Here is a 13,809-nt window from a genome sequence, read left to right as displayed (position 1 = left end):
TTCCATTTTTATACTTATACTCATTCTTTTAATCATATATTTTATTTATTCAAGAGAATTCTCTTTTTCATGATTGAAACTTTCTTGCATTAATGTATGATTTATTTAATTCATTAAATGTATATTAAAATCTTCTAATTAGTATTGTAAATTCTTTCATTCAAATCCAAGCGCTGTATTATATATTTCTTTTCAGGGTGCTAGGGGGGAGGCTGTACTACAGGGGGCTAGTGGGGGTGTACTACAGGGTTCTAGGGGGCTGTACTACAGGGGGCTAAGGGGGGCTGTACTACAGGGGGCTAGTGGGGGTGTACTACAGGGGGCTAGTGGGGCTTTACTACAGGGTGCTAGGGGGGCTGTACTACAGGGGGCTAGTGGAGCTGTACTACAGGCGGCTAGGGGGGAGGCTGTACTACAGGGGGCTAGTGGAGCTGTACTACAGGCGGCTAGGGGGGAGGCTGTACTACAGGGTGCTAGGGGGGCTGTACTACAGGGTGCTAGGGGGGCTGTACTACAGGGTGCTAGGGGGGCTGTACTACAGGGTGCTAGGGGGGCTGTACTACAGGGGGCTAGTGTGGCTGTACTACAGGGGGCTAGTGTGGCTGTACTACAGGGTTCTAGTGGGGCTGTACTACAGGGGGCTAGTGTGGCTGTACTACAGGGTTCTAGGGGGGCTGTACTACAGGGTTCTAGGGGGGCTGTACTACAGGGTGCTAGTGGGGGTGTACTACAGGGGGCTAGTGGGGCTGTATTACAGGGGGCTGTACTACAGGGTTCTAGGGGGGCTGTACTACAGGGGGCTAGGGGGGAGGCTGTACTACAGGGGGCTAGTGGGGCTGTACTACAGGGGGCTGTACTACAGGGTTCTAGGGGGGCTGTACTACAGGGTTCTAGGGGGGCTGTACTACAGGGTTCTAGTGGGGCTGTACTACAGGGTGCTAGGGGGGCTGTACTACAGGGGGCTAGTGGGTGTGTACAACAGGGTGCTAGGGGGGCTGTACTACAGGGGGCTAGTGGGGGTGTACTACAGGGTGCTAGGGGTGCTGTACTACAGGGGGCTAGTGGGGGTGTACTACAAGGGGCTAGTGGGGGTGTACTACAGGGTGCTAGGGGGGAGGCTGTACTACAGGGTGCTGGGGGGGGGCTGTACTACAGGGTGCTAGGGGGGGCTGTACTACAGGGTGCTAGGGGGGAGGCTGTACTACAGGGTGAATGGGGGACTGGCCTAAATAGGGCTATTTAAAGCTATGTAGAAGAGGCTAGTAGCTACCCTACCTATGGGGCCGATTCAGACGCTTTCTGTTGGTCTGAAAATGTACAGTCAGACCGATTATCGGTCAGCCGCACATGCGCACAAAGCCAGTGAAAACACAGGCACTGCCCGGGCATTGGAAGGGAGGGCCACTGACATCAGGGCAATCGCAGCACCATAAATATGGCAGCTTAGTGAATGTGCTGTGTTCTCCATTTGTATTTTTGCTGATCCCGGTCATACTCGTTCCCAACACGGGATCAGCCATAATCTCTGCCATACTACTGAATTTGGCCGGTAATTCGGCAGAAAATACGACTGGAAAATACTCCTCATTTTCCAGGTGTATTTGGCTGAGGCCTGACACAGATCCATCGATCAGTCAGATCCCTGCAGGCTTCTCTGTGTAATAAAATAGAAAAATTCAATAAATGATAAAAAAAACAAAAAAAAAAAACGGCATGGGGTTCCCCCGCCCAGCTATAACCAGCCGCGGGATTATTGAGATGGTCCTCAAACGGGGGGGGGGGGGGAGCTGGGGTTCCTCTGTATTTCTATAACCAGCAGCAGTTGCTGTGAGAGATTTGCTAAATATCTGCTAAAAATGCCAGTGTCTCTTATACCGGTTTATTTTATTTTTTTTGGGTGCAATGTTTTTAAAAAAAACTTAAATTAATTGAATTTAGATAATTTGCCGGCAATAACTAAGGTGATTCATGTTCCTCGATCCGACACTGGAATTTTTAGCAAATAGTTGGCACATATCTCACAGGAACGTTGGGACTCAGAGGGTTAATGATGTGATTTCTGGGCGTCGCTGAGCTTGCTGCAGAAAGCTGCCCTGATGCTGGGAACTGTGATTGGATCACATGCGACTTATGGTATAAAACACTTGGGCTGATTCCTTAATGCATTCCTAATATTTACACCTCCCTGTCGGCTCTGTGATACCCCTTTTACACCGCCGCAAAAACCCGGGTCAGCGGCGGGTCAGACCTAGGTCAGCAGTGGTGTAAAAGGGTCAAGCTTCTATCCAGGTCCTGACCTGGGTAGAACGCGGCTAGGACCTGGGTAGAGGTTGGACAGTGGCAGGTGAGGAGTTTGACTGGGGCAGTACACCTGTCAAACCGTAATGCAGGTGTCCTAAGGCGAGCTCAGGGAGGACAGAAACCACCTGTGGAGCAGAAGGGCAGCGGAGGAGGTTGAATGTGTGCGGCGATTGCCAGACCCGGCGCTTGGAGATGATGTAATCTCCAAGCGCCGTGGGAACCGTCTCTGCCGGGGGGGGTTGTGCAGGAGGGGCAGCCACTGGTGTTAAATGAACCAAATGCCCGGTCGCACCCGGGTTGAAGCTGGGTGCAACCCGGCGTTTTGGGTGTAAAAGGGTATAACTGAAACTTGGGCCCCTGATTCTAATTTATTTATTTTTGTGGAAGCACTGCACGTGTGCGTAATTGGTTATGCGCCTTCGGTTACTGGGATAGTCGCCGAAGGCGTTTGTACAGCAGCCCTGCACATGTGTATATTCGCCTATGCGTAGATCTGCGCCATCGGCCCCAAGCGCAAATACGCTGGGAAGCGATCTAACCTGAATCAGGCCCTTAAGGGCCGCATATACAGTGCATTTTGCCCGTGCAGTGTGCACATCACATCGCTCAAAAAGTATGTGCAGCACGTCCTTTTTTGTACTAAATTGCATCACATCTAGAAGAGAACGCACGCTGCTGTAGCACATTGCTCCACGGACGCACCATTATACCTGTTTCCTACATGCTTTTACGGCGGCTGAAAAAATTCAGTATTTTGTCTCTGAGGATATAATGAAAGGTTAATTGCTTTTGCGACCAGGTGCTCGGGTATAACATACATCATCTGAAGAGCGATTCACTGCGTCACTTGTCCGCTTGGCGGCATTAAACAACCAGAACATAAGAACATTCGCGCATCATCCAATGATGAGAAAGATGTTTATTTTTAAAAGCAGAGTAAAAAATTCCCCGGTCCCCATGAGCATTCTTGCATCGGCTGTGTGTAGTGTGTTATTCATTCCTTTCATTTAATCTCTGCTGTGTTATAGATGCGCCCAATATACGCCGGATCCCAAGTCTTACGCTATTGCGCCGACTCATTTCTTAATTAACTGGGTTGCCCCCTTGCAGCGTCTTTGAGACGGTGCGTTTCCTACCCGGCACCCTATGGCAGGAGGAGTTTTTCAGTCTGACCGCGGCGTCCCGTGTGAGTGGCTTGGACGCAGCTGCTTCCGGCGTTGCACAGACCACACATTTTTAAGTCCCTCATTGAGGGTCTGATTCACGCCTGTTCTCTAGGATGCATATGTTACCAGCCCATTGAGTAGGTAAACACTGCCCGACCCCTGACGAAACGCCCGCGCTTACACATCCCCTTGCACGTGGCCGCATGGGCAAAAAAAACATTCAATGGCTACTTGCCATCTAATGCTTTTGTTCCCGTTGCAGATGAGACTAAACAGACTCTTTTCTTGTCCAGAAGTGGCCAAATTCGAGGCGGGCGCTGGTGTCATTGACGTTAGCCGCCGTCCCCGAGCAGGCTTCAACGCGCCTGTATTCGCACTGGATTGGCCAGTGTTTATATGGCCTTGTATTTATGAATTGCTGCGCATTGGTCTGCATCAGTCTGTACCTAGCTGTTTTGTTTGATTTCCCTTCTACGGGGTTATGGAACCCTTGTGGCGCCTTTTAAACCTAGTATTCCGGGTTCCCTGCCTATAAGCGCTGCTACGATATACAGGGAATGTCCATGGTGGTGTCATTACCGTGTCAAGTTTATAGATTTGTCTGACTTATCGTCCGTTCTGTAGAAACTTACATTGCGCGTCATTTTGTTGTAGTGTTGCGCAGTTTTATAGTTACACGAGGATCTCTGCGCCAGTTGTGTAACGTCCCGCGTTGTGTAACAGGGATCTGTGCTCTCCGCTGAGCAACTGATATGTTATATTTCATTAATGGGTAACAATATATGACGTTCTACAGGAATCTGTGGCTGGGTATATGTGGAATTACACTATTATAATCGCCTACTTTAATTACAGGTTTGCGATCTGCCAACGTCTATTTATCCCTCAGCAATCCGTCGGCTACAGAACATATACTGCAAATCATTTCCGAGGATTTCCCCCAGGTAATAGATTTCTCTGTGTCTCATTCGCTATTAATAGCAGCTGCACTAGTATTGAAGTAACCTCTGTGGGCTCCCCCTGCGACCCTAGTCACCCCCCCTCCCCCCCATGCACCCCCTAATTAAAAGCCTTCCTCTTCCTTCCTTCCCCCAGCTCCTGTCTCTGGACCTGAGTTATAACCAGCTGTCAAGGCTCAGCTGCTTTTCCCACCTCTTCGTCCTGACGCCCCAACTGCAGAGCCTGAATCTCTCCTACAACCAGGTGAGTCCGGGAAGGGACCCCGCTGCAGTCAGTGATATACTAGATCTATATCCTCTAGGTAGACAGTCACTACGTTGACCCAATATGGTTTACCTGCGTTGTCGACGCATGAAAGGTTGACGGTGGTTAAAGTAGACTGGGTCAAAGGGTTGACGTGACAATGACTGACACAAGTTATTTGGGGTTTAATATTGTATATTTACTGTTCTGTATTCACCATCCATAACAGTGTATACCCTCACACGGGCTCACTATGTATCAGACAAGAGGCCTCGCTCCAATAACGCTGCCATCGCCAATGTCATTGAAATGTTTTATTTGTTTTGCTGCCATGATCCTGTGAGTATGATCTGCCCCGCGCTGTCCATGTTGGCTGCAGGTGCTGGGAGCCGGCAGGTGTAGGCAGTGCATGAGGCTCCCTGGGCAGCAGTTGAACTGTCCTTTCCTCACGTCACCTGGTGCAGACATGAGGTATCTTGGCAGCGCTCCAGTCCTGGTGAGGGGCATTGTTGCACAGTGCGCTTTCCTGTAATGTGTACCTCCACTGATTTCACACCCTGCCAGCAGTGACCTACGCAGCGCCCCCCAAGCTGGTTGCCTTGGATGGTTTCCCTGCGGGCAGGGTGTTTCCATACATTCTATATCATACTACTACACAAGCACCTGCTCTCCCATATCTGCACTGGGTCCTTATATGGCTCACCTCCCACAGTGTAATCTTCGTGGTGCACCCAACACATCTGCCTCATCTGTGCACTTGTAGATGGGATGAGAAATACATAGACCTGACTGTCTTATTGGGACCCTACTCTACACTGCAATCACCCCATGTTGTGTCATTTCTTTTAGGGGTAACCTATTCCACCCAGGGTAATCCTACACAGTGTGCCCAAGATGGCTGCCTCCTGTGGTACCTTGTTAGGGTAAAATACACAACTCATGGAAGTTATAATCCAAAATGCCTGCACCAACACTACATTGTGCCTACTGTGCCCTCAAGGCTTTCTGTTATGTCTTTGTGACTTATCTACTGCTGTACTACCCAAATCCTATGTATTATGTGACTTATCTATTGTTGTACTCCCCAAATCCTATGTATTATGTGCAATGTTGTGATGTTTGTAAAGCGCCTTGAGTCCTATTGGAGAAAGTGCGCTATAAACAGAACGCTAATTGAAGTAGAACAAACCTGTTACGCCAGGGCTTGACACATTTAAAAAAAAAAAATCTAGGAGCCAGACAAGCTTAAGGGTGCCCCCATACACGGTGCGATGTGCACGGTACATTTTTTTTTTTAATTAAGTAGTTTTTATTGCATTTTCATTACATAACACACATAAGCAAGGTGCAAAATCCCGACAGAGACCTACAAATTAAATATTGCATAGTACTAAGTAGTATTTTTAACCATAAGCCCAAATCAAACCGCCCAGAAAACCCCCCACCCTGTACAACCCATCCCCAACTTAGGCGTACCTGGATCCCTAAAGATATCCCCCCCACTATCTAATATAGGTTACAGGACAAGGCAGACTAGTGGTCTATATCTATAGTAGCTAACCTAGCCATGCAAAAAATAACCTACCTCTCTTGCTAACCCAACTACCCTCTACACTATATCTATCTAACCCCCCCCCCCCCCCCCCCCACCCAAATATAGGAAGGATAAATAAAACGAATGCCTAACAGGGGCAATTTTAAGGCAGGATCAAATTACTTTCAGCGGCTCCTCTGTACCCAACAGATACAAAAACAATGCGATAAGCATTACATAAGATACCAGAAAAGAAAAAATAGGTGAAACAGAATGTAAGCTCTGCTTCAGTTCGGCAAGTATATTTAGCATATTCATTTAGTTTAGTCCGGCCAAGTGTCAGCGTGTGTCAGGTAGGTAGGTATGACTATTTCCACTAATCTGGCCAATATAATCTGGCCAATATTCTGTATCGGCAAAGAAAAATGTCAGAAAGGCAGCATGATCCCACCTTGCATTAAAATAAACAGAAGGGTATTCAGCACATATAGTGAACAGCTCGTATGGATTAGGTACAATCAGAAAAGATAGCACCGTCATTTTTAAAGGGACTGCGGCGTCATCAGGACATTCAGGAAAGTAACAGCATAGAGACTCATCTATAGGCACAGGCATAGAAATCGGAGAACTGAAGGCATATTCAGCCGCAGGCGTAGTTAGCTTAACAGAATCAGACGTTGAGTGTAAGTCCAAGACAGTCCCATCACTACATTGCCCATCTAAGCAACTTGGTGTAGTAGTGTCAAACAGCTGCAGAAGCCTCTTGGTCGAGGCTGTTATGGCACACAGGATTTGTTGTATATGGCTCTCCATAGTGCTGGAAAGATGTGACCCAAGTTCAATCTAAGCAGCAAGTCAGTAGCGATGTGGCAGCGGCTAGCACACTGCCAAACCTCACCACTATTGTGAAACAGGAGATTATAGAATGACGGGAATCCCGACCAGCACGTCAGAGAGAGAGACACAGCAGTTGAACATAGTCAAATTATACTTGTGCACTGTAGCCTTTTTAATAAGTGAACAGCTGCACCTGTGCAGATTGTCAATGGCAACGCAGATAACAGTGAGTTAGTAGGAATTCTGTAAAACAGTGACTATAAAGGTAATGTGTCCCTTCTACTGTGAGTGCAGACTCATATTCAATACTGCTGCATACATAATAAAAGGTAGGCAGTCCCAGGCCTGTGTAGCCAAAATAAATGTAATGGTGCCTGTTATACCGGGCCCCCCCAGGTCAAGATGGGCACGGCCTCCCCCTCACTACCACGAGGCACGTCTGGGTTTTCTCCCCCTGCGTGTATCAGGATCCAGGGAGCGCAGCAGGCAGCCGGAGCAGATGACTTTGCAGGGCAGGATGTCGCAGGACTGCAGTTAAGCCGCAATGGGCGGCAGCAGCAGCAGAATGTCACTTGCCTGTCCGTCCAGGAGTCGGTCGCCGGCAGGCTTGTGTCAGCAGGGCAGCGGCTGAGGAAGCACACCATCAGATGCAGCTCCCAAGATGGCGCCCGCCAGCATGCGCACCAGAGCCCAGCAAGGCGCTCTAAGCCGGGGGATCCCCCACAGGAGCGCTGAGTCCTCCAAATGGGCACCGGCTAGCAACTCGGGTGCAGAGGGAGAGCAGGGACACCCAGGACAAAGAGCAGGGCGGCGGCGGGGAAGCGTCTCTTAGGCCGTAGCCTCCAAGATGGCGCCCGCTCACCGGCACACAGGAGTCCAGGGGACAGCGCACACCAAGCCGGGCGAATCACCACGGTACCTCTAGGCTCCAAACCAGCGCCACAAGTGCAGAGGAGCAACAGGGTACGTAGGAGCAGGTCTGGGGTGCCCAAACAGCAGTAGTCAGGATATTTAGCCGGATTACAACGGAGCACCCGCACCTTGCGTCCGCTCTCTTGCTTGGCTCGTGCACGGTACATTTTTATTTAGATTGCATCACATATAGTTCTAAACGCAAGCAATGTGCTAGAACAGCGTGTGTTTTGAACTAGATGCAATACTTTTTGTACCCTGCAATGCTCAGAGAGCGCATCGCCTCGCACGGTACAAAACGTACCATGTATGGGCACCATATCTCACCCACAAAAAAAGGAGGGAAAAAGGGGTGGTTGGCCACCACTGCCCGCGCTGCTGCTGATCTGTCAGGAGGTGGAGTAAGTAAGATTGTTCCCAGCGAACAAGTGATTTATGATTAATGGGCCCATAATGAAGGGTTGAGACGGGCGTGAGAGAAAGAGAGGGGGCAGGCGGAATAGAGGGGACAAGGTGGGGGGGGGGGGCGCAGCAGGGGAGAGAGAGAGGGTGACAAATGGGGTTGGTGAGAGCACACAAGAGCAAAAAGAAGAAAGAGACAGGGTGGGGGAGAAGTGAGAGAGAGGAATGAGATGAGAGTAGGAATCTGACGTGAGGTGGTGGAGCGAGAGGGGGAGACGTGATACGGTTATGTGCCAGGGGGCGAATGAGTAATACCCCTTTTATACCAAAAACGCCGGGTCGCACCCGTGTTTTTGATCCTCGCTTCAAGCAGGGTGCAACCCGGCATTTGCTCCCATTTACACCACTGCCACATCCCCCCCAGCCGCTTGGAGATTACGTCCTCTCCAAGCGCCGCCGCCAGGACCCGGAGTGCTGCGCTGGGGGCAAGCCCAGCACTAAGGTAATCTGCTGGGCTGCCCTCAGCCCCCGTGCACCCCCCAGCCCTTGTCCGGGAGGTGAATGGATGCCGCACACAGACATTCGTTCACCTCCGCCGCTGCTGCTGTCTGCAGGGTATAGCAGACAGCAGCGCAGGCTGTCTGTGCCCCCCCGTCCAACCTGCGGATGCTGCGGTCCGCAGGTTGCATATCCCCCATTGATGTAAATGGGAGCTGGGTTGGATGACACGGCGTACCTATTTACACCACCCTCTACCCAGGTCCTAGCCGTGTTCTACCCAGGTCAGGACCTGGGTAGAAGTCCCGTGTAAAGGGTGTGGTATAAATCACCGACAGTCGGGATTCCGACAGTCATTACTCAGACGTTGGAATCCCGACTGCACAGCGGGGTGAGCGCAATGAAGCCCCTTGCGGGCTCGCTGCGCTCGCCACCTATTTTATTCTCCCTCTATGGGGGTTGTGGACCCCCACGAGGGAGCAGTCGGGATTCCGACGTCGGAGTATTGACTGTCGGAATCCCGACTGTCGGGTAGCCGTCCGGCACCCTTTACACTGCCGCTGACCCGCCGGTGTAAGGTGTTGGAGGGAGAGGTGACAGGGGGTTAGATGAGAGGGGGTGAGGTAACGGGAGCAATAGAGAGGGTAAGGTGCTGGAGGAGCAGTGCTAAGGTGCAAGAGGGAGTGAGGTGATGGGGGGGTGTGAACAGGGGTTACTTGAGAGGTGGTGAGGCAACAGGGGTCGATAGGGTGAGGTGCTGCTCTGTTAGGAGGTGGGGTGGTCGGGCATCGCTGCCGTGCTGAGCTCTATTAGGAGGGCAACGCTGGCCCACAACCAGATCATGCTTCCTCCCTTGTGGCAAAAAACCTGGTGCCCAGGATTTGTCGCGCCCTGTGTTACGCTAGAAAACCTATTTTACATAGATTATAAGAATATGTTTATATTAACCCTTTAAGTGCCATGTGAATTTGTCAAAATAGGTGTGAAAATTGCCAAGTAAATATTTGTATCCATCATACCGACCTGTAGTGTTACCTTATACAGGAAATATAATCTTTCTTTACACATTATTAATTTGCATTTATATAACAAATTTGAGTGAAACTGACATTTTTAGCGGATATTTTTCACAACTCACAGAGATGTTGGCACTCAAAGGTACCCATTGCCCCCTGTGTAATTGGTTAGTGTAGAACTGGGTTGGCCAAACTCTGATCTCAGGGACCCCTGACAGTTCATGTTTTTCCGATCTCCTGGTTGGGGCAGAGCTCATTTACTAGCTGACACATATTTGAAGAACCTCAGGAGGTCTGGAAAACCTGGAGTGTTTGGAGTCCCAGGGGCCAACACCAGTGTAGAATGGGGTCCGCCCGGCGTGTGTGTGTAATTGTAGTGTCTGTTGCAGATCTGCCACACCCAGGAGCTCAGTCCCATCCACAACCTAGAGCTAAGGGAACTGTGGCTAGAGGGGAATCCACTGTACGAGTATGTGGAAAGCTGCACTGCTTATTACAGGTGAGTGGGCATGTTATAATTACCTGTCTGTGTCATGGAACATATGTCTGGGCACGTGCCTCACCGGGGCCAGTATAAGGCTTCTGATGAGAGATTCCTAACATGCCTCTACGACAGGGATAGGGAACCTTCGGCCCTCCAGCTGTTGTCAAACTACACATCCCAGCATGCCCTGCTGCAGTTTTGCTATTTGGCCATGCTAAAACTGTTGCAGGGCATGCTGGGATGTGCAGTTCAACATCAGCTGGAGGGCCGAAGATTCCCCATCCCTGCTCTACGACATACCGTATGATTATATGGCTATGCGGTAGTGTAGTGGTGAGCATTACTACCTCCCTGTGCTGAGGTCATGAGTTAAATTCCTGACCAAGCTTGTATCTATCTGTGTGCAGTTTGTATTCTCTTCTCTAGATTTGTTTAGGTCAGACATGTCCAAACTGTGGCCCTCCAGCTGTTGTGAAACTACACATCCCAGCATGCCGTGCCATAGTTTAAGCACATCCCAATAGCAAATCTGTGGCAAGGAATGATGGGACTTGTAGTTTCATAACAGCTGGAGGGCCATAGTTTGGACATGTCTGATTTAGGTTTTTAGGTTTCTTCTAACAAGGTTTCTGACCAAATAAAGCCTCTCCCCATCTTGTGCCTGCCTATAACATACCATCTTACATACAGCAATGTCACTGTGTGGCATTCAGTAGCATTGTTCCCCCTTTGTCACATACAGATGACTGATTTCCTTCTTGTGTTTGTTTTCACAGTTTGATCACCTATCATTTTCCTACAATCCAAAAGCTGGTGTGTATCTATAGGCACTTAGGTGGGTGGGGTCTGCTGGGATAACCAACCCCGTCTGTCTGTCACCCTCTCTTTCCCCTGCTGGTGTCTACTGGTATGTCCCTGCTCCATCCCCTCTGCCCACACCTTCCCTCGTGTTCCCTCACCCATGGTGTCTGCTGGGATGTCCTAGCCCCATCCCCTCCACCCACACCTTCCCTTGTGTTCCCCCACCTGTTGTGTTGCTCGGATGTCCCTTCATCCCTTTGTCAACACCTTTCTTTGTGTTGCCTCACCAAGACCACCCTGATCTGTCACCCACCGGTAACCTCCCTCATATCACCACAACTAGGCTCCTGCATCTCAGGTGACAGATCTCATGTCTACTTTTTTCTTTAGGACGGACTTAATTTTACACACCCTGCATTTTTTGAGGAAGAAGAACCCAAGATGCTGCCAAGTCCAAAGGTATTACCCAATGCAATGTAGCTAAAACCAGCCCTGGTCTAATGTGGATATAGTTCAGGTTGTAAATAACATCTGGTGGATTAGGATAAGATGACGTCCAATAACAAGGAATAGTGTCCCAAAATAGCAAAAATCTATATAATTACCCTTCAGGATATTCAATAACAAGAAGGTGACTAGCGCTCAGGCTATAACTTGATAACGGAGATGATATCTAGTGTGGTACAGCTTGCGTGTAAAGCAGGGTTATAAATAACAACAGTGTGCCAGTATAATGAAAGCAAAGGTGTTTATTGTCATTTAGTAAAAAATGACATCCAATGGTGGGGGGTGGGGGTGGTGAGGGATGGGAGCCCTCTATAGGAGGGGTGTGGGGGGCTGGTGGTGGCTGAAAGAGCCAGAGTCCAGAGTCTCACAGGGTCTCCTGTGAGACTCTGGCTCTTGCAGCCACCACCAGCCCCCCACACCCCTGCTATAGAGGGCTCCCATCCCTCACCACCCCCACCCCCCACCATTGGATGTAATTTTTTACTAAATGACAATAAACACCTTTGCTTTCATTATACTGGCACACTGTTGTTATTTATAACCCTGCTTTACACGCAAGCTGTACCACACTAGATATCATCTCCGTTATCAAGTTATAGCCTGAGCGCTAGTCACCTTCTTGTTATTTAACTTACCCTAGGTTTGGACAAACCAGACTTAGCAGCTGGCAACCGAGGTAGAGCGCCCACTCTCACTCTCCTCTTCAGGATATTCAGTTAATGATATTAATTTGATCTCTGTTATCATTGAATATAAATATTTGACAGCTGTAGTTACCATTCCATCCTCTGCCATTGGGAGGCGCTGTCTTATTGAGGAAAAGTTTAGCTTTTGCTCTCTTGAGGCTGCCAGTTGACTAATGGTGTTGGTGGGAAGCACGTTCCTTGGTCAGAAGAGTCAGCTTGCAGACTGCATTGGATAAGCAAGATCCCCAGTTGAACCCTATAACTGCTGAGCAGATTTCCTAATTATATTTCCTGGTCCATGGCGATACACACATTGGGCATTGGGGTTAATGCCCCCCTCCTCCACAGTCACGGCAGGAAAGAAGACACACATGTTGTATAGGGCCACCTCTCCCTCTTTCCTAAGTCTTCTGTCCTCTAATTTCGCCAATGATGTCGAGGACCTTTGGTTTGGACCACTGCCAGGAGGACCGGCCTTGTTAGTAGCAATGCCTTCCCTTGGAACATGCATCCACTGAAATGTCTACTTCTAAGATTGATGCATTGTGGGATGGAGTACAGATAATTCATGCTCTTTCAGAGTACGTAGGGAACGTTCATCTGATTCCAAGAGCTGACTGTAATCCATTGTCAATGCACAGCCTGGGCCCAGTAGAGGAGCCTAAGACCAGGTCTGGTTAGACGTTGAAAACTCTAAAATGTTGTATTTGTGACCAGATGCTGCCTTAGGTGGAGATCTGTCCACTTCTGCCCTGATGAGCAGCAGTGTAAGAATATCTTGATGGCCTTAACTGGAAGATGTTCTTGTAATGGCAACAGCCTGGGGTACCAACTCTCAATCTAAATTTTATGGGAGATGTTTGAACACAGCTCCAGGGAAATTTATTTCTTCATCCAGAACGGGAACTGATGCAGTTACTCCCAGAAGAAGCGCTTGGGCAACCGCAAGATGCTTCTCGGAGACTTGGGTCTTCATATATGAAGACGAGCGAGTTCTTAAAACTAACCCGCCATTTCTACCTAGAGTGGTCTTTATTCCTTCATTATGTCTGAAGCAAAACATTCAAAAGAAAAGGAACATTTACTTTCCTCAGATTTGGTTGAAGCTATTGAGACTTTTTGCATAACAAAAAAAAAAAAAAAAAAAAAGAAATGACATGTTTTTAAAAAAAAACCTGTAAAAAGACAGGTGGAGCGGCCACCAAACATCTATATTGAAGAAGTAAGGAGAGTAGACTAATGGTGCAACAGGTATTGAGGATGTGCAATATGTGCCTCACTGCTGGTTTAGGTGGGCTGGTAGTATGGTATTGGGTATTCATTGAAGAAGTGTATAAAGCACAAAGCTGTAGATGCCAGGTAGTAGTAGTAGTAGTAGTAGTAGTAATGATAATAATGTTATTTATATAGCACTTTTCTCCTAATAGGACTCAAAGTGCTTTTATTAGCCTTTTACAGCACA

At 48.9% G+C, this 13,809-nt stretch overlaps 1 protein-coding gene across 4 annotated transcripts in view; it reads left to right on the top strand.

Annotated features, from left to right (window-relative positions):
• The window catches only part of LOC146063288 (nuclear RNA export factor 1-like), a 60,124-nt gene that overhangs the window by 23,813 nt on the left and 22,502 nt on the right, over positions 1–13,809 (top strand). For all 4 annotated transcript variants that reach the window (XM_083175541.1, XM_083175538.1, XM_083175539.1 and 1 more), the window contains exons 9-13: positions 4,323–4,411; positions 4,563–4,670; positions 10,259–10,368; positions 11,130–11,166; positions 11,545–11,613. In XM_083175541.1, the coding sequence (XP_083031667.1) occupies positions 4,323–4,411; positions 4,563–4,670; positions 10,259–10,368; positions 11,130–11,166; positions 11,545–11,613 (413 nt within the window). The remainder of the gene's footprint in view (positions 1–4,322; positions 4,412–4,562; positions 4,671–10,258; positions 10,369–11,129; positions 11,167–11,544; positions 11,614–13,809) is intronic.

Source organism: Crinia signifera, chromosome 3 (assembly GCF_055691185.1).
Source record: "Crinia signifera chromosome 3, ASM5569118v1, whole genome shotgun sequence".
Classification (NCBI taxonomy): Eukaryota; Metazoa; Chordata; class Amphibia; order Anura; family Myobatrachidae; genus Crinia; species Crinia signifera.
Note: the sequence above shows the minus strand (reverse complement) of the source record. Positions and strands in the feature narration are given on the sequence as shown.